The sequence below is a fragment of the Heterocephalus glaber genome, unplaced genomic scaffold (genome assembly GCF_053883595.1).
Source record: "Heterocephalus glaber isolate CG9 unplaced genomic scaffold, H.glaber_assembly_v1.0 deba00000331, whole genome shotgun sequence".
Classification (NCBI taxonomy): Eukaryota; Metazoa; Chordata; class Mammalia; order Rodentia; family Bathyergidae; genus Heterocephalus; species Heterocephalus glaber.
Genome location: NW_028258142.1, coordinates 32,182,836 through 32,207,746, shown reverse-complemented (window position 1 = coordinate 32,207,746; position 24,911 = coordinate 32,182,836). Strand labels below are relative to the sequence as shown.

The window sequence follows — 24,911 nt, the reverse complement described above, 5'->3', positions numbered from 1 at the left end:
CTGCTGCAAGCCCTCCCACAACCGCCCTTCCCTCAGCCTCGCCGTCAGAGCAGCCAGGGTTGCAATTTCCACCCTCTCCTCCAGCTGTCCAGTCCATCATCTGGCTGTGAGGCTCCTCACCTTTGAGGTGTACCAGCTCGGAAAGTGGTAGTGGCTTTTTTTTTAAATCCCTGATTCAGAGGAGGGGGCGTGGCGGAGAAGGGGAGAAGGATGAGAAACACCGTTCTTCTGCTCTTCTTCTGGAGCATCTTTTGTTGCTTTGCGGCAGGAAACTCCACACCCTTTGGTCCCGAGGGACAGCTGGAAGGTAATGTGCATTTATTTTTATTTACCCACCCCAACTTTTCTGTGCTAGGCCCCCTCTGTCTTGCCGACTCTGTTCCTGCGAAATCCTCTTCCTTTCCCATTGCGCAGTCTGTTCTCTCCTCCGCCTCAGCCTCGGAGGCCCCTTGTTCCTCAGCGCTTCCGATAAAGGCATCCCTAGGAGTCACCCGGGAGGGGAGGCGATAGCTGGGCAGGATGCGCTGCCTCCTGCCTTGCCTCTTTCCCTCTCGCGTTCCATTTATGGCTCCTCTATTCGTTGCTGTCCAGCCAGCGGACTTGTCTGTCAGCAGCTCTTTTGGAAGGTAGGGGCAAGAAGTTTGTTAGAAAGAGCTCTGCCTTCTCTCTGGCACTCCCCCTTTTAACTTTGGGTAGGTGTTTTTGAAAGTTCAGGGGGAGCAGGAGAGCTGGCTCTGGTTTGATTAGTGCTTACAGGGGCCGTCTGGTGAGTAATTTGGGCAGAGAAACTTCTATTGAGGGCCCTGCTCCAGACTGTCACTCTCTTTTCCCTCCAGCACCCTTCCTTCCTTCCTCTTCTCCTTCTTCCTGATAGCGTTTTTTCCCCACTAGAGGCTGCCTGCCTGGTGGAGTGAGGGCAGGATCACCTAGACCCAGCTGGTTAAGCAGTAGAGAGTGGGGGAACCCTTAAAACCGGTCCCAATCCTTAAGCCTTGTTTGCAGATGTTGAGGCAAAAGTCAGTGTAAGTCCTTGTGGGAGAAATCATTTGAATGAATGAGAAAGCCTTACTTTACTAAATGTGTTTCCAACTCTAGTGCTGACTAGAAGCATGACCTAAAATGTGTCATATCTCTTGTTTCTTCCCTGAAAAACTGCTAAAGGTCCTTCCAACTTCTGTGTTCTATGCTTCTGCACATTTGTGGGTCATGTCATTCATTCAAAAAGTATTCGTTGCATTTCTCCCTCGTGGCAGGCACTCTTCCAGGAGTGGAGGAGACAGCAGGGGTCAGAATGGATGACAGTCCCTGCCCTTATGGCACAACGATGACAGTGAATTAGTGAAAATACAAAAGTGGTGCTTAGGCTCATGGAGGAAAAGCAGAGGAGGAAAGTGTGCAGTCCTGTGCCTGGGGGAGTGGTGTGGGGGTCCTATTATGTGGTCAGGAAGGTCTTCCTGTGAACTTGTCCCTTGAACATGGAGCACAAGGACACGAAAGAGGAACCTCAAGGACATCTGGGTGAAGAATAGTTAGGAAGCCCTCAGGTAAAGCGACCCAGTCCCAGAGTAGCAGGAATGAAGGTAGAGAACTGTGAGGTCAGAACAAGCCTGAAGCCAGGCTAGAATTTGTTTGTTCATGTGTGGTTTTGTTCACATGTCTGTCTCGGGAGACCAGCAGACCTCTTTTGCCCTAGGCTTCCTTCTCTTCTCCCAGGTGGAAATTCGGAAGCTGTTGGAGTACTTATTGCCATGGTTCAAATTTCTGCCATTGGGACTTTTGTACATTACTTTGATGACAGTTAACCTGAGTTCTGCTCATGTATATTTAGCAGCATTTTCTGGAACCTACTCCTTCTTACATCTATCCGGTCCATTCCCTACCTGCCCTTTGTTCCTTCCACCTCTATTTATCACCACCTTCTCCACAACTATGATTGCTCTTTCCATGATTCCTTTTGCTTCTCAACTCTGGGGTAAATTAAGTTCTTGCTGTGGTCACTTGGTATCTCCCTGACCGCTGGGTGACCAGAGAGTTTGATGCTCTCTCTAGCTAGCCTGTCATCTGGTAATATTTACCAGGATGGCTGAGAGAGTGCTAGCAGGGGTCCATTAGTAACTATCTGAAATAGTGTGGCAATGACAGTGCCTGCTTAGTGTCATACAATCATAGGGACCATCATTGACATAGGCTGAGCTTTTGGAGCAAGGCCATCTCCTTGGTAGCATTGTGTGTGAGCAGCGGAAGTGGAAGGGGCAGCTTTGCTTCTCTAAGGAGTTTCATCACACTTCAAACATTCATGCAACAAACTGGGTGAATTCCTCGTGCCTGTCAGCATTGCAAAGGACCCTGAGGATGCATGAGATTCTTGAAAAAAGCGCTAGAAGCAAGATGGAAACACCAGGGAATGCCCATTGTATAAAGAATGGGTCAACAGCCTCTTATCTGAAGTTGCAAAATCCAGAATCTCTCAAAATTGGAAAATTGGTTGGGAACTTGTTTGTCAGCAAGACCTGGCCTTACCTCATCTGAACTCATTTGAGAGCAAAATCTGACCTGAGGTAGCAATAATCTATTCCTAATCTTTTCATTTTTGCCCTTGAGCGTGAGTAATCCTGTATTTCTCTGCAGAAATATTAGTGTATTTGATTTGTGGGGAATACCCCAGGCCCCATGGGAAGTGTTATATAATATACAGTGTATGTTCTTGTAATGCCTTTCTAAAATATGACAGTTTCTGAATTAAGAGACTCAGCCAGCTGGGGATTTAGCTCAGTGGTTTCATCACCTGCTGCGCAAGCACAAGGACCCGAGTTCGATCCCCGGTACCAAAAAAAAAAAAAAAAAAAGAAAAAAGAAAACTTAAGAGACTCAGCTGGTCCTAGGCTTTTTGAGAAAAGAATTGAAGACCCATGCACTAAAAGTAGGAACCTGAGGGAAAGAAGAAGTTGTTTTGGTAAGGATGGATAGAGAAAAGTAACAGATGTGCCTATTTCAGAGTCATAGTAATTAATACAAGTGACTAATTAATATTTATTGAGTATACATGTGATATCCCTTTTATAATATCTTCACAATTTTCCCAGAGGGTAAAGAGGGAACATTCAGCAGGTGTAAAAACTGGAACTCAGATGGTTAAGTAATTTGCTCAAGACTGGACTAGAACTAGACCTCTCATTGCCCTATCCATGCCCTAGCATCCACGTTCTGTTCTTTCTCTCCAGATGAGCTTCACAAATCCAGGGAGGTAAAGGCTGCAGCCAAACCCTCTGTGCATTTTAACCTCCGGACCTCTAAGGACCCAGAGCATGAAGGATGCTACCTCTCCGTTGGCCACAACCAGCAATTAGAAGACTGTAGCTTCAACATGACAGCCAAAACCTTTTTCATCATTCATGGATGGACGGTGAATCCCGGGGAGGGAGCTCTGTGGCTTTACACAAATTTGGTTCCCTTTATTTTGATCAATTAAAAAGAATACTGGTGCTCCCAGATTCCAAAGCCTTTCTCCCCTTTCCTTGTGGGCTGCTTGTATTTCAGACAGCTGTGAAGGATGTAATGGGGGCTTCGCTGAGATGGCAATCTGGACTCCAGCAGGGTGGTATTTAGTGCTGGCACACAACAGGCTTTCAGAAAGTGGCTCTCCTGAGGGCAGCAGCCTAGCTCCACTGGCTCTGAAGGGCTCTCTAATTATACTTAATTACATTGGTCAGCCAGTGCCTGGAGGGGGCCATCCTGCCTTAAGAGCTGAGCTGCACTGAAGCAACTTGACTGGCTCTGAGAATCTGTGAGGGACCAGCTGGCCCTGGTGTCTGTCTGCTGTTGGCATGGTGCCCTCCTGTTTGCATAGAGATGGCCCCGTTTAAAGGCACTGGGGCTCTTTATTTGCCCTAGCTGAGCAATTCCCATTGAAAGTCCCATGACAAACTTTAACAAAAAAGGGCTTTAGCACTCAGCTTCAGAAATTCTTGACCAGCAAGGGATTTATTCATTCATATAATGACAGTCTCTAGGAAAATGGCCCTATTAAGTGAGCAGGTTTCTGCCCTGGCTAATTGAGTGGGGACATTCTTCCTCTTAATGATGAGAAATTCATATCTGTTACATTCTTTCTGGGTCTTTAGGTCTATCACTAACATTTGGGATTGGGGGGTGGTATGGGGAGGGGAGGTGCTTACCTACTTAATGTGACGAAGGGAATGATTAAGGGCCTGTCCTGGGTCCTCATCCCACAACCTGCAACTGGAATCATGCATTTGAATCTTTTTAAGGCCCCTCTGTCAAAATGCAAATACAAACTGCCTGCAACTTACAATGGGTTGTATTCCAGAAAGTTCCTTTGTAATGTGTTTGGAACTTGGAACAGCAGTTTCCCATAGAAGAAAGATTGTAAATAGTGTTTGGGTTCCCAGCCAAAGCACAGAAAATCTATTTATTTGATAATGTACTTGTAGATAGGTTTACAGCTGGTCCTAGTCACCATTTATAACTTTGTTTCTGTGGGAAAATGTGTCCTGAGTTCTGATTTGGGATTCCAGGAATGGATTTTCCCAGCTCTAGGGTCAAAAGGGTTGGCAGAGATGGGCTGTGGGAAGGGGTCATTTGTTAACTGTGTATTTGCCTAGGAAACAGCATCTCCCTGCATCTCTAAGGGAGGAGCTGATTCTCCAGGGCAACCCTTCCCAGCTGCCTTTGAAGGATGAACCAAGCCACTTGCCTGATTGTAGCAGGGACTCAACTAACGTCATGCCAGCATCACTGCCAACACATATCTCCTAGACAGCAGGGCAATAGCATAGGTCACCAGCTATGAAAATTTTGATGGCAAAAACTGGAGGTGTGAAGAGCAATGGAAGAAAATGCTCATGTAGCAATTCTGTCTCTGAGTGGCCCTGCTCATGTGAAAATGTTTGCTTCCTGATCACGTGCTCTGAAGATTTTAAAGTCAGATGGGATGAGGGTTATGGGATGAGATTTTATACGTTAAGTCCCAGACTTATGGATATTTGAGTTGTGACCTTTCACAGGTGTACTGTGTAAGACTTATTTGTATCTGACTTATGAATGTTCTCCTGGCATGGAATTTGTTCATAAATTGAGGACTTACTGTATTCATTAGCATTTCAAAGTTCAGAGAAGAATTTTTTTTTTGTTTCCTGTTTTCTTTGCAGATGGGTGGTATGGTTCATAACTGGCTACACACACTTGTGTCAGCCCTCCAGACAAGAGAGAAAGATGCCAATGTAGTGGTGGTGGACTGGCTACCCCTGGCTCAACAGCTGTACAGAGATGCCGTCAATAACTCTAGGGTAGCGGGGCACAGTGTGGCAAGGATGCTTGACTGGCTGCAGGTAACTGGGAATGAAAGGGGGTCATCTCCACTCAGAAGCAGGATCTTAAACTCCAATGTCCTTGGGAAATATAGGCCACACGTGTTATTGTGAACTTCCAAACTCTTGACAAAAATCCTTAGAATTAAAATTTTTTTCTGAATTAAGTCTTACTTGAAATACTTGAAAGCTGGGACTTTTAGGGAACCTTTTAGTAATTAATAGATCTCTGAATTTTTACTTTATTTGCTGTAAGAAAATTTGCCTTATTGCTAGTTACTTGCTGATCTTAGAAGCTGATGTCCTTAGGTTGGTCAGGGTGGCCAGGAGCCAGGACAGGCTTGTAATCTTCAATATCTTTTGAAGTTTGCTCTTGCTTCTGAACCATACTAAGGGTGGGAAGGAGGTTGGATCAAACACAGGAAGCCTGTTACCTTCTTTAAAATATTAAATGTGCAAAACAGGTCTTAAGATTGTGTATTTACTTTTTATAAGTTAATAATTTGCCTGAGACCAGTGGACTTCACCGGGGGAAGAGAGGCAGAGATATACTGGCATAATGCCTCTAGGATCTGGGCACTTCTAGCCTGACTTCCTTTTACCCATGGAATATGATGAGTTCTGGGCAGGGTTCTTGAGCAGGTCCTCTCTGCTTTGCCTGTTTTTGTTTTTGTTTTTGTACTGGGGATCGAACTCGGGACCTTTCACTAGCGGGGCAGGTGGCGGAACCACTGAACTAAATCCCAGGCTCTGCCTGTTGTTTTGTAGAGTTTGGTTCTTGAGCCATGGGTTCAAGGCCCCACTTTTTTACTTCCCACAAGCTGAATTCTTTGGAAAGAGATTTCGTGCAACTCAGGGCTTCCAGATGGGCTTATGGTAAGGAGGTCAGCAGCTTCTGGGGCCAGGTTGAAGCACAAGGCCTAAGAGAGCAGGCAAGGATTGAGGTGTTGCAGGCTATGGCTAGCACTTTGGTCTCCAATGAGTAGGATGTCTTTGACGTCTGCCCCTTTGCCCCCTAGATGCTGCCCAAAAGAATGGAAAACATGTAGATAAACATGTGAGGAATGGTCAGGCATGCAGCTTGTAATCACATCCTCCTTCCTGCCCTCTTGGAATTTGCAGTGTCACAAGTCCTTTTGACCTTCCATCCCTGGCTGAAAGCCATGCATCTTGAGTGACCAGCAATCTCTGAGGGAATCTCTGTGCCTGTGGCTTCTCCTCAGTTTGATGGATTTGTTAAACTATTGGTGGCTTTGGGGACTCAGGACCATGTTCTTCACCTCACATGCTTTGGTAACTTTCTACAGGAAAAGGATGGTTTTTCTCTAGAGAATGTTCACTTGATTGGCTACAGCCTTGGAGCACATGTAGCTGGGTATGCTGGCAACTTTGTGAAAGGAACAGTGGGCAGAATCACAGGTAAGCTCTGCTTTCACCACCACCAGGTGTGACCCTTACTCCCTGCCTCTTTTCAGTCTGGTTGTTCTGCTCCCAAATGAGGAAGCTTGAGTGAGTCATAGATGGCTAGCTTTGGAAGGAACTTGGAGAACATCCAGAGCTTTTCAAATATTCTTTTTTGGTCACAGAACCCTTTTTGAATTGAACTTGTATGAGATCTCAAAATATGAGCTAGATAGGTGGGGCTGTTCTGATTGAAGCTGGGTGGGTAGATATAGGTTGTCTTAGCCTTTCCATTTAAGCCTTCGGATTCCTCAGAGGAGTCTCAGGAAACAGCAGGAAACACAGTTTGCAAACCACTGGTCTAGTCCATCATGTGAGAAAACAGTCAGAGGTGAAGCAGCTTGTCCAGGTGAAAAAAGCTAAGAACTAAAAGGCAGAAGTTATCGAGGCATAGTGGCACACCCCTATAATCCCAGCACTGGGAGACTGAGGCAGGACGATCACAGTTCGAGGTCAGCCTAGGCTACATAATGACCTCAAAGCAAGCCTGAACTAGATGCTATCTCAAAAAAAAAAAAGAAAAAAATGCAGAAGCCAGGACACAGCCCAGGCCTCTAAGCTTCTGGGTGTTCAGATCTCTGCCTATGATACTCCAGTGATTTAAAGGAAAAGAATGAATGATAGATCCTAGTTTGAATTCTGCCTCTCTCTGATTTCTATTTCAATCAGCAATAGCTTCTTTTTAATGTAAATGAGCATATTTGTTAATGACAGCTACCTATTTAGAATAAATGGTTAAACTTTGTAATTAGAGAGACTTTTCAGATATTAGTACTCAGATGGTCATTAGAAAATTGAGTTTTCCATCTAGAAAACTGCATCTCAGTGAACTTTTTTTAAAATTAATTTTATTGGTACATTTTAGGTATACAATATAATGGCATTCATCATTGCAAATTTGCACCTTTACATAGTCTCTCTTGGTTCTTATTTTTCCCCCATTCCTCTGCTCTCCCTTTAACCCCTCTATCCCTCCCTATTTACAAAGATTTTATTTCCATTTTTTCATTTTCTCATATTAATTCCATTCCCTTCTTTCCTTTCCCCTACCCCTCCCACTTCCCCTTCCCCTTTGCCCCTTATTTTATTTTAGTCCTTATTTACACTTTCAGTTTCTCATACTAGAGAAACTATTTGATATTTCCACGTGTGTCCTATTTATTTCACTTAAGAGTATTGCCTCAATGTGCACCCATTTAGCTATAAATGTCTCTAATTTCTCATTTTTTATGGCTGAGTAGTACTCCTTTTTATAAAAACCCCACATTTTCTTTATCCAGTCTCCAGTTGATGGGCAGTTGGTCTGCTTCCAAGTTTTAGCTATTAGAAATTGTGCCACTATGAACATGGGTGCACATATATCACTGTGATATGATTCTTTTAATACTTTGGGGAAGATACCCAGCAGGGGAATAGCTGGGTCAAATGGGACTTCCAGTCCTAGTTCTTTGAGGTATCTCCATACTGATTTCCACAGTGGTTGCACCAGGCTACACTCCCACCAGCAGTGAAGCAGTGTTCCTCTTTCCCCACAGCCCCACCAGCATTTGTTATTGGTTGATTTCATGAAAGCAGCCATTCTTTCTGGGGTGAGGTGGAATCTCAGTGTTGTTTTCATTTGCATCTCTCTAATGACCAGTGATGTTGAACATTTTTTCATATGTTTATTTGCTCTTTCTACTTCTTTGTCTGAGAAATGTCTGTTTATTTCAGGTCCCCATTTTTGAATTAGTTCTTTAAATTTGGGAGGTCTGATTTTTTAAAGTTCTTGATAGATTTGAGATAGTAGACCTTTGTCTGAGGAACAGCAGGTGAAAATTTTTTCCCACATTGTGGGTTGTCTCTTTACACTGTTGGTGGTTTCTCTTGCTGTGCAGAAGCTTTTTAATAAGAAGAGATCCCACTTGTTGATTGTTTGTGCTAGTTCATGGGCAACTGAGATTTTGTTCATAAAATCTTTTCCTACACCAATGTCTTCAAGAGTTCTACCTAACCTCTGTTCCAGCCGGTTCAGCATTTCTGTTTTAATATTTAGATCTTTAATCCATTTTGATTTTAGTTTAGTGCATGGTGAGGGAGATATAGGTCTAGTTTTAATCTTTGGCAAGTTGAAACCCAGTTTCTCCTGCACCATTTATTAAAGAGGCTATCTTTCCTCCTCAGTGAACTTTTAATATGAGATTCTAGATTCTGGATTAAATCATTTAATAATTGTGAAAAATACAAAACATTGCTTTTCCATTTTGGTGCCCCATTAGATACACAGAGCTTCCTCTACATGAAAATTAAGGTAAATTTGTTGCCCTGATCTTTTTTCTCCTTCCAGCATTCTTTTATATGTATTCCTTTCCAACTTCCCCCTCACCTCCAAGATACTAAGGATTATGTCTTAGACTTTTCCGTTGCTATAACTAAATTGCACAGACTGGGTAATTTATAAAGAACAGAGGTTTACTTAGCTTCCTGCCATCTGGTGAGGGCCTTCTTGCTTCATAATAACATGGTGAAGGGCATCACATTGCAGCAGGAAACTTTAGCGGCATCCTGGACAGAGAACTGAAACATGGAATTAGGAGCAAAAAATGGCTTTAATAATGCCGGCGGCTCAAGGAGTGACTCATGTCAATCTCGAGAGTCCTGAAAAGAAGTTTGTTCTTTATATACTTCCTTTTACATCCACGAGGCTTATTTTCTTTGGAGTTTCCCTGTGAATATAACAAGGAGGATTTATACAAAGCAGAGCAGTGGGGTTGGGGGAGCAAAGAGTTCTGGCAGGACTTTCTGAGTCCATTATGCTCCTTTGGCGATCGATTACAGAAGTTGTGATGGTTACTCAGGTACATTCCACAAAGAGCATAGTCACCTAGTTAACCCATAGTTGCCTAATAACAGTTAATCCATAGTTGCCCAATTCCATACAGAGGGTGGTTTTGTCTCTCAACATGGCCAGACAGAACAAGTGTGCTAGTGTGGTCACTTGCTTATAAAGCCAATAGTATCATCATGAGGTTCTCACATTGATGACATTATCTTATCCTAATTGCTTCCCAGAGGCCCAACCTCCAAATACTGTTAACATATGAATTTGGGGATTAAGTTTCCAACACATGGACTTTTGGGAGACACATTCAAACCATAGCAGATGATCACCTAAGGAGGAAAGAGCTGATCAATGTCTTTTCCTACAGTCATTTAATACAGTCAATGTCTTTTCAAACAGAACTCAGGTAGAAAGGAATCTTAAGATAAAGAATGATTTAGTAAAGGTAAAATTTCAGGTTTTGGCAGCAAGATTGTAGGGTAGGTTTTCAAAAAGTACAGTTTTGAGGATGTATTGTCCTCCCTCCATTGCTATTTCTGGGCTTAAATCTAATATGTAGGTGATCACACACAGACTTACGCTTACACGTTTCTTTAGATCCAGTGATTCCATTCTGCAGAGCCTGAGAGCTTAATTTGTGATTTCCAAGATGGTAGGTTGTGAGCTGTCCAAAGTGGGCTGTAATTGTGTGGCCACCCCTGACTGCTCATTAACCCACTGCTGGGGCAGAGGAATTCTACCTGAAACCACACTGGGTTCTACCATGTGAGCACCTCTGCCCAGCCGTTGAAAGAGCCAGCCAGATGGGTTCAAACTGCAGCATTCACAAGGCCCCCACCAGAGTCAAGGCCCAGAGTGTCCTTGGCAACAAGGACAAACTACAGATCTTGCCTTTCTCTCTTTCTAAGTCTGGAAATGAGCCAGGGCTGGTGAAGGAGTTCACTTCTACCTGCTTGTTTAGGTGGCAGCTGCTGAGATGAGGGCTTTTCGTCTGTGGCTGGCCAGGGAGCCGGCAGAATGCTAATCAGTGTTGCATGGAGCAGGCCTGCATGTCCCAGACACAGCCATTCCCTCTGCCTCTCTGTGAGCAGGGGCTGTGCCTCTGTCCAGTTAGCCTGCAGCTCCTCAGAGGGTGTTTGGCTTACCTGTTCCAAGTGGCTGTGCCTGTCTGATGGGAAGTGGTCTCTCCTCTTCTTCTCTCAGTGGTAGATTTATTTTGGGCTTGTGAACCAGTGGTTCCAACTAGTGAAAGGTCAGAGACTACAGCTCAAATAGGATGTTCAGGCTGGTGATGCCACTGTGCAGAGACTCCAGGCCTTCGAGGGCATACCTGAACCCCGATCTTGCTTGAGCCAGAGGGTGTGGTCAGGGGTTTGCTGGGGTTTTACCGTCTCTGTATCCTTATATTTACCCTCTCTCTATCCGGTATATTGAGGAAGGTGTCCTATATTTCTAACTGAACATGTGTCTAGTTATAAACAAATAAGCAAGCAAATTAATTTATTTAGGAAATATGAATTAAGCATCTGCTCTGTCTAGGCTCTAGGCTAGTTGTTGTCTTACATCAAGTAGTTCCAGTGTACTTATTTGACAGGTAAGTGGCAAGGTACTGCGCGCTATCCTGAGCCGCATAGGAAACCTGCACCTTTTACAGGTGGGGAAAATAGGCCTCAGGAATTAAATAACAGGCCCAATATCTTGCATCCTATTAGTAGCAGATCTGGAATTCAAATCCAGGCTGTGAGATTCCAGAGTTGGCACCCAACCAGTAAACCATGCTGCCTCTCTGTGGAGGTAGAGGTAATATAGCTGTAAAGATGCGGTGACCCCCTGAGAGTTCTTGTGTGTGTGTGTGTGTGTGTGTGTGTGAGTGTGTGTGTGTGTGTGTGTGTGTGTTACCTCTGCTGTTCAGAGCACCTGCGGAGCAGTCTGTGACTGAATGGAGAAAGTGCGGTTCTCTATCCTCTCCTTTTTTGGAGGATGTGAGTTGTTCCTCCCATTCCTAGTTTAAAAAGTAAACTGTATTGCACTGAGGTGTGGGCCACAGTATGTGTCAGGGACAGTCAGAGCTGGGAGGCTGGCTCAGTCTGGTAGGTGAAGGCTCCGCCTGCCCCTCCGTTGGCCTGTGAGGCCACATCAGCTGCCTGCATTCCACCAGTGCAGCTTGGTTTCCATGGCACTGGATGTCTGGTGGGGACCAAAGAGCCTCTCTCTTGTATTGGTTGCAAAGCAGAACGTTCCTCTATTTATTCCGTGATCCAGTGCATGTAGCAAGAGGCAGGGAGAGGTTGCTTGTGTCAGTACTGTGGTCCTTCCAGCCACAAAATGGGTCACTGTGGGCTGTTCTGGAAGGCTATTGTTTTTGTGCTATCATTCTTTTGGGTTCTGGGCTAAGGATGAGTCCCTCAGTAGTCTGGGCTTCTTTTTACCTTACTTACACATAAAATCACCTAAACCTCTTTGGGAAACTCCAGTTTCAACCTTGACCAGTTCTCATGAGTAATGGTGAAACAGTTGACTATTTGCTTGAGAGAGTAGCTCCACCTTTCACTATAATATCCTAGGGTTACCCTCTCAAGCTTCACTGTGTACACCCTGGTTCTTTATGCTGGGTCTGTCTGATGAGCAGACTCTGCTGCCCATCTCCTCTTTTGGGGACTTGTTCTTGGTTGCCTCTCCTCCAGCCTTGGTGCTTCTAGACGAGCTAAGGTACTTCTACATGTGGAGCCAGGCAGTGCTCTGTTGTGCATGCCTGTGTGTGTGGCACTGTCTTGTGCAATGGAGTTTCGCTGTATCTCCGACTTGTTCCCACAAGAAGCTAATAGCTCTCCTCCTTACAATTGTGATAACCAAAAATGTCTCCAGACATCACCAAATGTCCCCTGGGAGAAAAGGACAAAATCACCCCAGTGGGAAAACCACTATTCTAGACTAAACAGAGTGCCTTTCCTCTGCCACACATCTCATTTAACTTTCTCCAGGGCCTGTCTGTGTCTCTGTTTGGCAAAGAGCCTTTCTGGTTGAAACAAATGCATTTTTCATAATCACCTGGGCTTGGTAATAGTAGGTACTATGAACAAGTACTTAATCTCTTAATATCTCATATGGACAGTATGAATTAAGGCATTCAGGTTCCATTTCATAGATGATACTAGGCACAGGGAAGGTTTTCAGTATCTGGTCCACAGACCATCAACTTTTAGGATCACTTGAGGAATCAGTGTATATTTCTGAATTTATGACAGACCTACCCATTGGAATCTCTAGGAGGTCAGGGAGTTGGAAGTCTCCATTTGACATTTTGCAGTTAAAAAAAAAACAGTTCTGGATTCATGTGGTCCAGAATCAGAAGATGGGGTAAAGTCTCTCTTACTGTTGTAGCTATCTGCCCAGTTCCCTTCCCCACCAGCTCCCCACTGAATCTGCACATGGATAACTGTTTGTTTGTATATCCTTCCAGAGTTTCTTTTTACACTTTTTATTACAGTGTGTTTGCAATACATAATAGTTACTTTGTTTGGGGCAGTTAGTACATGTATATAACATATCTTGATCATTTTTTATTCCTTCCCCCTCTCCAGCCCTTCCTCCTCCTCCTATTCCCCTTCCTCATTCCAAAATGTCTGACTTTTTGTTTATTACCATCTCTCCTTTTTCCTATTCTTTATTTGTATTTTAGGTTTTTCATATAAGAGAAATCATGTGATGTTTAACTTTCTGCATCAGACTTATTTCACTTAATATTATGGTTCTTTTTTTTCATCCATTTTCCTGCAAATGACATGATTTCATTCTTTATGACTGAGTAATATTCATATATATATACATATATGCCACATTTTTTTCATCCATTTATCTGTCAGAGTTCCCTTAGCTACATGGTGGAATCCAAATTTTTAACAATCTTTAAGGTACTGTTTTCAAATATGAGAACCAGTGCTGTTTGCCTTCTATTGTAAAATTTTGGAGGCAAAATATTTCTAATTGTGGCTACAAAATAGAAGATTCTGGAGGTATGGTATTTGGATTCTCACTGTACTGGGGGTACTGGAGTACCCATTCATCTTTCCATCCCTGAACTTGGCTCCTAACTAAGGGGGAAAAATAAGTCCCAATACAAATAGCCCAGTTTGGGGAGATTGAGTTCTTCCAGAAGGATGTAGGCAGCTTAGTTATTCTGTGAAAATTCTGCTGAAGTTAGAACTATGGATGGCTCCCAGTACAGATCACTAGTATGAATGGCTTAGGTTCAGGCACATCAAGTTCTTTCTAGAACTGCTCCAGTTTTGACACCTATGGCTCTTCAGAGCTGGTGCCTATGTGGACTTCTGGCTAGTTTACTGGATTGGCTGAGGCTTCAGGATATATGGAGGCTTCTGAAGGAAGTGACAGTTGTGCAACAGTAGGATTTAATCTCCATGTTTGTGCCTTGGGTCAAGCATATCTGGAAATAGGCTCCTTATTTTCTTCTGTGCCTTTGGTGTCTAGACTCATGGTGCTGGTCTCAGAGGGCATCTTTATCCTGTAAGCTTGGGTTTGTCTGTAACTCAGGGCTCACTAACTTGGTGCACCTGACATAGTCTATCTTGGTCCCTCCTGCTGTAGGTCTGGATCCTGCTGGGCCCATGTTTGAAGGGGTGGACATCGACAAGAGGCTGTCTCCTGATGATGCAGACTTTGTGGACGTCCTGCACACCTACACACGGTCCTTTGGCTTGAGTATTGGGATTAAGATGCCTGTGGGCCACATTGACATCTACCCCAATGGTGGTGACTTCCAGCCAGGCTGTGAATTCGATAATGTCTTGGGATCGATTGCATATGGAAGTGAGTTCTTTATTTTCTGCTTTGTGTTGGAATCAGTTATCTCATGTCCTTCTAAGTCAGCCAGAGCTGCTAGTGCTCTCGACACAATTCATTTCGTCATTCTCACCTCCTGCCACAGTGGCCCCAACATTGTGTGTAATGTTTTGCATCATCCCACACACCTGTTAACAGTTGCCCATCTCCTTTCTCATGCATCAAGGTCATAGTTGTTATTGATTAATATCTTTTTATGACATACATATTTATTGAAAAAACAATCAAGTGATATAGAATTGTATAAAGCAAAAAGTAAAAATCTCCCTTCACTCCCTCTCCTTCTTTTACTCTTTAGTGGCAGCCAATATGAACATTTTTATATGTATCTTTCTAGTTTTTTTCTTTGCAAATTGATGTGTGTGTAATTATTTTTCTGCAAACCACATTGTTCTGCAATTTTCTTTGCTTAGCCATAATATATTATGGAGATTCTTAATCATCAGAGTAGGTAGATTTACTAAACCTTATTCTTTTTATAGCCTGTATAATATTCTGTAGTATGGATATAACACTGTATTTTAATTTTTGATAATATTTTAAAGATATAAAACCAAGATGCTTTTTCTATTTACTTATAATTTATCTACTGAATGTCTGAGCTTATTCTTAGACTTAGGCTGAAGTCTTTGCTTTTGAAACTGCTGTGTGGCCCAGTGACTGATCCCTTTGTGGTTTTCCCATTCTTTCATAGCTTTGGATGCAGGTAGCATTTCCCAAGTCTTGGCCCCAGCCAGCTCTCTCTTTCTTGATGCTCTGTCTTTTCGGATATCCCACTCTGCCATTTGGTATTAGGATTGTTCCCCTCTTCCAGTGTGATTAACATACAAGTAGCCAACCTCATAGTGAGACCCTGTCTCCATAAATCAAATAAAAATTCAACAAAAACAAATACAAGTAGTCTTGTAGAGCTTGGAAGCCCATGCAAGGGCAGTTTACCTCTGCCCTAGTCTATTGGACGATGGTATTTAATTTATTTATTTATTTATTTATTATTTATTTATTATTCATTTTTATGAGACAGGGTAAAACTGAACTGAACTATGCAGTTCAGACTGGCCTTGAACTCACTGTGCAGCCCAGACTGGCTTTAAACTACTGGTGATCCTCTTGACTCAACTTCCAAGGTGCTGGAATTATAGGTGTGCACCACCATATCCAGCTTATTTTTAAAATTTATTTTATTTTTATTTTTTTATGGGTTTTTTTTTGAGATGACATTTTTAGGGCTGATGATATCCATGAGGAAGGGGTAGAAGTGGCTTTAACAAATGTTTCATGAGCTTTCCAGGATCTTCTTAAATTATTAGCTTAAGCCTCTGGTTGCAAGAAAAAATAATGTACTATGGGTCAGAAAAATCCAAACTATGTGCTTTGCAATCAGGTGTGTGTATGACCCTGAACAAATTATCTTACCCCTATGGATCTTTGGGTCATAATATATAATTGAAGGGACTGGACTAGAATGGTATTGGTGTTTTCTTAAAGAGTCAATTAATAAATACTATAGTCTTTGTAGGCCACATAGTTGCTGTTTAACTACTCTACTCTTTTGGGGGTAACATGAAAGCAACCATGGAGAATACATAAACCAATAAACGTTATGTTCCAATAAAACTTTATTTACAAAAATAAGTAGCCAACCTACCAGCCATATTTTACTGGGCCTTGGACTAGATGTTTTTTAGTATTTGATGCATTTCCTGCATTTTATAACCATACTTCTTTGAAAGGGCTTAGTGATTCCTACTGCACAAAAGATCTGTATCACTCTATTTAGTACTTTTATAAGAAGTATCTGATAGCACTTTATTTCTGTGTATTAGTGCTGTTTTCTCACCAAGAAAGTGAAATTAGGTAGCTGGGATGTTCTGAAATTTTATATCTTCATAGGGTTCTAATATATCATTGGGCATTTACTAATAATTACACAAACAAAACATAGCCTTAATAAACGTAGCTACTGCTGATGAGGTGTATAGTAATTATTAATTGAATGGTGTAATCATCAAAAAGTGGCTCATCCTGGACATCTGTCTCCTTCCCCAGCATTCACAGAGGTGTTAAAATGTGAGCATGAACGAGCCATAGACCTCTTTGTTGATTCCCTGGTGAATGAGGACAAGCCAAGCTTTGCCTTTCAGTGCACAGACTCCACACGCTTCAAAAAGGGGATCTGTCTTAGCTGCAGGAAGAATCGTTGTAATAGCATTGGCTACAACACTAAGAAAATGAGAAACAAGAGGAACATCAAAATGTACCTAAAAACCCGAGCAGGCATGCCTTTCAAAGGTAACCTTTAGGCCACAGAGTGGCCCTTAGTTTTTCTCCTCCTTCTTAATATGTTACTGTAGAACAGGGCATATCCCAGACCACAAGCTCTGGCTAGCACAGTTATGTCAAATTACTATGAATCAGATTACATTGTGTATGCCCTAGGAAAGTTATTCTTTAAAAATTAATGGCATGGTGGTGCATGCCTGTAATTCCAGTACTCTGGGAGGCTATGGCAGAAGAATTCCAAGTTTGAGCCCAGCCTGGGCAACTTAGTGACTTAATGAGATCCTCTCTAAAAATAAAACAAATAAAAAGATCTGGGGGTGTAGTTCATTGTGAAGGCTTTGGGTTAAGCCCCCAGTATCATAAAAATCAGTCGATCAATCAATCAGTCAATCAATCACAAGGACTCCTGTGATGTCCTCATGATCACAATGTCAATATCTTAAAATTTTTCTGGTATTTTTGCAAGGATATTTCCTACTTGTTTTCTCATTTGGCTGCAACAAATCTGAAGGAGGATGAACAGAGGACCAAAATAATAGGTTACATTTCTTTTTTTTTTTGGTACTGGGGATCGAACTTGGGTCCTTGTGCTTGCAAGGCACAATCCCCGGCCCCAATAGCTTACATTTTTATAACATGTTATAAAATCATAATGTTTCGTGGATATTATTTTATATATGAGGAGATTGAGGCTCAAAGAGGTTAATACCTTGGTCTTTAATCCAGGGTCACACAAGTAGAAAGTAGGTAGGCCCAAGTCCCCAAGACATCTCCTAACTCTCAAGTTCAGAACTATTCTTATTTTGTTTTCCTCTTAGGCCATTGGACAAAACAAGACCAGAGAAAGACTAGAGGCTAGGCTGGACCCAAAATTCAATGTGCGGGGTGATTTGGTGTGGGCAGGGTACCCTGATATGAGAAGCAGGCCTCATAAACACCTTTGTCCTGCTGTCTGTTTAGTGTATCACTATCAGATGAAAATCCATGTCTTCAGTTACAAGAACAGAGGGAAAATCGAGCCAACCTTTTATGTCACCCTGTATGGTACTAATGCGGACTCCCCAGTTCTGCCTTTGGAAATGTAAGTCTTGAGTTTCTTTTGTGACTTTGGTTTAGGACAGAGAACAAGTTGGTCTGAGAATGAGAGAAGGCAAAGGAGGTTTGGGAGAAGTGCAGAAGAGTGAAGTTGGGAGGCCCAGGGGAAGGACTGAGTAGTTCCTACTGGCCTCCCGTTCTCTCTCCTGCTGGATGCTCTCCAGCAAGCCCGTACTCCACCAAGTATGTTTCTGGGACACTCCTAGGATGAATCAGCATTGTGAGAAACTGCTGATCAGCTGGTCAGAAACTGCTCTTTCATTTCAGCCAACGCCTGACACCTGAGGCTTTAGGGAATCGGGATCTTCTGAAATGATCGGCTGTGGGAGGAGTACCTGGGAGTCTCTGTGTACAGTACTTATTGGGTACCCCACCAGGGACAGAGTGCGTTGCCAAGTAATGTCAGGATTTCAAAGAAACATCAGCAAAGTAACTCACTTCAGGCTCTAGTTGGACGACTAGACTTGCATTTACTCACAACTGGGGTGAGGTAGACCACACCAGGTGCCAGATGAGAGGGACAGGCAGGAAGGGACTGGGATTTGAGGAGACCAACACCTGTGGGCTGAGAGGAATAGCATATTGCTGTGTGTGGCTGGGACTTCTTTGTGTTTTCTCATTTTTACTTGTTCTTGGTCCTGTCTCCCAGGAAAGTAGAAGTATTGGAGAGGTGCCCAGGAATAGGTTTGATAAGAAGTTCGGGTGCTGCAGGCAAAATTATCTCTGTTAGTGTGGAGCACAAATGAGCTCCTGCCTTGGTCCTGTGGGTGGGGCACAGGGCACAAAGCGGGGAAGAACCTCCCATCTGTTTCTGTCCAGTCCTTGTGGGAAAGGTGCTTCTACTCTGTCATCCAAAACAGTGTAGCAGCTTCCCAGGTGCAGGGAAGTGAGAAGAGCTTGTCTCTCACCTTGTAGAGTGGAGCAGATTGGGCTGAATGCCACCAACACCTTCTTGGTCTACACTGAGGAAGACTTGGGTGACCTCTTGAAGATCAAACTCACATGGGAGAAGACATCACCGTCCTGGTACAACCTGTGGAAGGAGCTTCGTAGCTACCTGTCTCAACCCAGCAGCTCTGCTCGGGAACTACATATCCGGCGCATTCGTGTCAAGTCTGGGGAGACCCAGCAGAAGTAAGTACTCCTGTCCCTTCTCCTGCTCATGTAAGTAGTGAGCAGAAGGCCATGTCTCAGCCACCTTTTTTCCTTCGCATGCACCCTCACTCTTCTGTGTCTAGCCATGGTGTGCAGGCAAAACCTCAAACATCTGTGAGTGAATCATGACTCTCAGATCAAGTTTCTGTTAACTGCTTTGCATCTTAACCCTGATTGCAGTCCCTTGGCTGGCAGGGTGGGCAAGGGAGGGGGCTGGAATTCAGCCCCTGTTCTGTTTGCCAAGCCCCATTTGGCTTAAAGGAACAGAGTTTTCTGGACAAGCCTCTAAGAGGGTTCCTTTGTTGATCTGTTTACTGTGGGGCAAACTGGGGGATCTTGTCCCACATAGGAGGTCTTCGAGGGGCTCTGGTTTATGCTGACACCTTATTTTCTGAGCATTATTGTGTCTCTCTTTCAGAGGCTCTGAATCAGGGATCTTGGGCCAGGGCTCTACCTTCAAGTAACAGAGAGTCCTCTGTGGCATGCCAGCTGGCAGCTTCCCCATCTCTTTGAACCCCAAGTCCAGTGTGAAAGATCCAGACCTGTATGTCTCAGCCCCTGATACTGTGCCCTGACTCTCTGAGCAGGCTTCTGTCTAAATTGAAGCCTGGATGGGCTCAAAGCCAGCAGAGTCCTGGAGACCTTTGTGAAGCGAAAAGGGTCTTCTTAACCATGTCCTTCCGCTGACCTCTGGAGTGGCCACTGATAGCCTTGGCATGGGAGGAAGCAACTCCCAGCCCCCTTGTTTCTTTCCTGGCATTTTCCTACTACAATTCTTCACTTGTCTTGTTTGCATCCATCATCTGTGGCTCATCTTGGCAGCAAAAGGGAGTGAATGGAGCCTTGGATTCCTCCTCTGAGCAGTTCTAGCCTAGAAACCTATGAACTAGGGGATATCAGAGGGGAGTTATTAGTACCAAGCCAATGATCTACATACTTGTGTATCTTTTTAACTGCAGCTTTTGCCTGTGGGTGTGGTAACAGAAAGATGATTTTAATAACATACTTCAAATATAGTATAATAACACCTATTTAATCACTGTAGAGACAACAGATATACACAGTTTTCTATATTGATTTCAGATATGAAATCTAAAATCTAAAATTTAAAATTTAAAAGCAAAACATTATATAGTTGAATCCCCTTTGTGCTCTTCCCCTGCCTTATTCTCCTCCTTTCAAACCAAAGATAATGAATATTTCAACATTAACCAATGATATTATATTTCCTTCTTTCATGTTTATATGCCATTAGTACTTTGGTTTGTATCCATAAACAATGTGTATAATTGCTTTAGATGCTTCTGAATTTTCCATGTTTGGACATACTCGTTTACAAGGTGCTTCTTTTTCATTTAAAACATCTGAAATTTATTCAACACATGTAGATCTAGTGTATGGTTGACTTCTCCACTAGACTGTCAACTCCTTTTTTTCCTTTTCATATGGGGGATTGAGCCCAGGGCCTTCACACTGAGCTACATTTCCACCCCTTTATAAAATTTTGAGATAGGGTCTCACTAAGTTGCTAAGTTGCCCAGGCTAAGTATAAATTTGTGATCCTCCTCGCTCAGCCTCCGAGACTGGTGGGATTATAGGCATTTACCACCATGCCCAGCTTACTAAGCTCTTGACTGAAAGAATTTAAGGTTCTGGGTTGGGGATTTAGCTCAGTGGTTCTGCCGCCTGCCTGGCAAGCACAAGGACCCAAGTTCGATCCCCGGTACCAAAAAAAAAAAAAAAAAAGAATTTAAGGCTCCTCACGTATGGTGTTCCATAAATGTTCGTTGATAAGAACAAGTGGAATTCAACTGCAAGTTACAAAGACTCAGAAAATGGATAGGCAAGATCACAAGAAAGAATCAGAGGCCTAAACACCATTTCATGAACACTGTGACTGCCCTGTGCAGCCTCAGTGGTATATGATTAGCATGACTGTATAGGCAGTAATGTGTAGTGCTTGATCCTGATGCTGAGGCAGGACAAAAGCCACATTCACAGTAGTGTAAGAATCTTTCTCAGGAAGCCCTAATGACCTTAGCACCCATATGCTTAAAAAGATAACCTACCAAGGGTGGAGGGGTGCACAGGTAATGGGGAAAAAATAAGAACCAAGATATATTATGTACAGATACAAGCCCCCAAAGATAAATGCAAATTTATTGTATACCTAAAATGTACCAATAAAAGAATTTAAGCACTGCCTTGCAAGCGTAAGGTCCCGAGTTTGATCCCCGGTACCAAAAAAAAAAAAAGAATTTAAGCAAAAGAAAAAAAAGATGACCCACCTCACTCATAACTAAGAAATGCAAATGAACACAAATCACAGCAGTAGGGGTCCCACTCACACCTAACGGAATGACGAAAATGTCCCACCTAATGGAGGTGGAGAGGGAGAAGGGAACTATTACTCTACAACCAAGATTAAAAACTAGTCCATCTACTTTGAAGAAGGATTTAATAATACCTGCTCAGATTAGAGAATACATATACCATAACCCAGAAATTCCACTTTTTATTATATATGCCACGGTACCATTTGTAGCTACAAAAAAGTAGCAAAAACTTAAATATTAAGCAGAACAACAGTAAAGCCATTGTTTGTACAGTAATGCTTTCATGTTATGTGAAGTAATGACAATTTAAGAAGCAACATTTATATAAGGATTCCCTATTTACTAAGTTGAGGTCCAGGGAGGGTTTGGTTCATGGGGGCTGGGCCAGTCCAGGAGACTTCCAAGAGGCAATGGCCTGGAGAGGCAGGTGGTCTTTGGGTAGACAGAAGGAAGAAGGTGGGAGAGGTGTGATTTAAGTCTGCATGAGGCCAAATCATGGAAGCCTTCAATACAATATGTACTTTGGAGTCTTGTAGTAGTAATGGGCAGTTCTGAAGACTCGAGCTGGGAGTGACAGCCATGCCTGGATCTCCCTAGAGTTCGATCTACATCAGTGGTGTCTTTTCCTTCTTAGATTAACTTTCTGTGCAGAAGATCCAGAGAACAACAGCTTTTCTCCTGGCCAAGAGCTCTGGTTTTACAAGTGTCGGGATGGTTGGCGAGTGAAAGGTGAAACCAGGTAACCTGAACTTTCTCTGTGTTCCACTCACGCATCTTGACTGATCACCTAGCATGTGCTGGGCATGGACGAGGGCAGTAGGGACACACCATGAACAAAAGAGAAAAACATCGCTTCCTATGTGAAGCTGCCCTTTTACTGGAAGGATCTAGGCATATAAATGGGTGAAAATATAATGTATTGAAGAATGAGACTGTTACCTCTGCTCTTATTGTGCCTCACCCTGTAGGTGTTTATTGCTCATGGAAGAGTCTTTTTGGTCACTAAATCCCCCGAGGTTGGTGTCCATGATATCTCCTCTGTAGTGACCAGTACTATGCAAAGGTCCAGCCTTTGTCACTTCATTCTGGGCACCAGAGGAATGGGGTGGGAAGAGAAAGAGAAGCACAAAGTATATTCCCTTTCTTCTGGTTTTCTGGAATCCTGTTGGCATGAGTGGATGTTAGTAGGTCTAATTCTCCCTTTTTGAGAAGTAGGAGTACTCGTGTGTACAGCTGAGTCAGGCAGGTTTTCTTGCTCCAGTATCCACTGCACTGTGCTGGAATCCCTTGATTTCAGATCAAAGAGGCCCAGCTCACCATGTGAGGCAATGGGCTCCTCCAGGGGAACCAGCCACATGCCCTCTGAGCCTAAACACCTGTTGAGGAGCAGGGAGACCATCTCCCAGCCATTCCTGTCCCTGCCCCTTCCCTCTTCTCTTAACCAGGGTATTGCATAATAATCCTGCTGCCATATACTGAGCACTTAGTGTGTGACCACCCTGCACTCAGTGACTGACATAGTCATCTCAGTTTACCATCAACCCTAGGAGGCAGTGCTGTTATCCCTGTGGAGAGGTGAGGAAGCTGAGACTCAGGGACATGAAGTCACTCTCCTGAGGTCCCCCAGCTGGGGATGGCACAGTGAGGATTGGAAGCAGGTCATTCTACTCTAAAGCCTGTGTTCTTGAGTGCAGAGGATCCACCCTCTCAGACGAATTGCCTCACCTCTATCTGGATACCAATTATCAAGAAGCTGCACTCATGCCTGGGGGTCCTCTATGACTGTCTGCCAGCCCTCAGGCTAGGTTGCATGTGCAGCTGCTCCTGAGTAGGAGTATCAATGCAACCTCAAGTTCAGTGATCACAGACTTATGGGAGATGAAGACAGTCTGTCTAATTTAGGATCTCAGTCTAGTGTAGGCGCATGGTTTTCTGCTATCCTAATTTTAAATCTCTGTGTATTCAAGTACAGGCCTTTTACAGTGCTTCCACATATATTAACCTCATTGATCCTCAGACCAGAGATTGGATACATCCAGGAAGGAATGAGGAATTAAATATTTTATTCTTCTTTTCTGGTCCAGAACTTCCTAATAGTTAGAAACTATATGACTTGTGTCACGTTGTTTCTTTTAGAAAACAAGTTGCCCTTTCCCTCTGTCCCCAAGGAACAGTAAACAATAGGAGTCTGAGTAGTGAATGAACTCTTGAAGCTGTGCATCCTCAGGCATCCTCAGGCATGTGCAGCAACCTCAGTCTTCTTCCTCGGCCCTTCATGCTGCTCTGCTGCTCACAAATGAGGAGACTGAGGTTCAGAGTGGTTCAGTGGCTCCTTCCTATAGCTAACACTGGAATTCAGGTCTCTTGATTCAGCTTTGCCCCCTTCCTGCCACACTACCATCTCTCTTGTGTTTCTAGATTCAAGCAAAGAGAACACCTTGACAGCTCTCATGCTTGCATGTGTGCATTGTTCATGTGTGTGCATGTTGTACTAAACACATGAATGCATATTCTGTGATCAATGCAACTTGGGAGCCAGAGAGGGCTCTTAGGGGGCATTTCTTGGAGTGAAGCTGTGGGGAGGAGAAAGAAGCTTTCATGAGCCTGTCCATTTCTTCTGAAAGGAAAGTGAGTGAAATAGTCCCATAGTGTGTCGGAAGCTGGGGAGATGGAACACCTCGAGACAGGTATGCCTGTTTGCTGGTGAGTGTGCTAATCAATGCCACACTGTTATTTGGTGCCTTTCAGTCCCACTGTGGAGCTTGCCTGAGGGGCTGGGAAGCCTGGCCAGCATGTATCTCAACCCTGCTGTCTACACGTGGAGGAAAGTTACTGCTGAGAACTCACCGGAAGAAGGACTCCTCTTAGCTTGATCCTGGAGCCCCTGGGAGCTTGCTTGCCGGGCCTACCTTTGTCCCCTGATGATTGCAGCTTTTCTGTGGACAGGACAACTGTGCACTCTAGATGAACTATCTCTGATGACACCTCTGGAGTTCAGTCTAGATTTGTGTGCCAGCAGCAAATGTTCAGGGTTCCCCCGTGAACATTGGTGTGTCTCCTGGTTGCTGGTTGAGCCCAGGCTTTGCCTGACAGGGAATGCTGGCTCTGAGGCAGCTTTGCGTGGAAGGCCGCTTCTCCTGACTTGAGCATCAGTGAGTGGTCTTTCCCTCGGGAGCTGACTTGTATCAGAATGGCAGACCTGTTACCTCACTGGCCCAGAGAGGGGCCATTAGATCAGGCTGGTGCAAGGCCCTGCAATGGGAGTTTCCATGGGCTGGTTTGATCCATACTAGTTACATCTCTTAGACATTCCATCCTACTCCCCAGCTCACCCTCTGAAGCACACATCATTGGCTTTCTCTTTTTTCCATTATTCATATTTTGATTGAACACGTATTTATTGAGCACTAAAATTAGTTAGCATGTGGCAGTAGACACAGTACTCAACCTCACCATTTGAAACCTGAATAGGGTTTGGGGTTCCTAGAATCCCGTCCAGTATGTGAGATGAATGTGTGTGTGTGTGTGTGTGTGTGTGTGTGTGTAAAGACAGGTGTATAGGGGGTGGGGAAC

General features: G+C 43.7%; 1 protein-coding gene across 1 annotated transcript; it reads left to right on the top strand.

Moving 5' to 3' along the window:
* The first annotated feature begins 75 nt into the window (after positions 1-75).
* Lipg (lipase G, endothelial type) lies at positions 76-24,911 on the top strand. Its single transcript, XM_004855128.3, has 10 exons — positions 76-307; positions 3,222-3,403; positions 5,169-5,348; positions 6,635-6,746; positions 14,215-14,436; positions 16,519-16,761; positions 17,713-17,833; positions 18,763-18,981; positions 21,973-22,077; positions 24,087-24,911. The coding sequence occupies exons 1-10, from the start codon at positions 211-213 to the stop codon at positions 24,106-24,108; spliced, it is 1,503 nt and encodes a 500-aa protein (XP_004855185.2). The 5' UTR covers positions 76-210; the 3' UTR covers positions 24,109-24,911.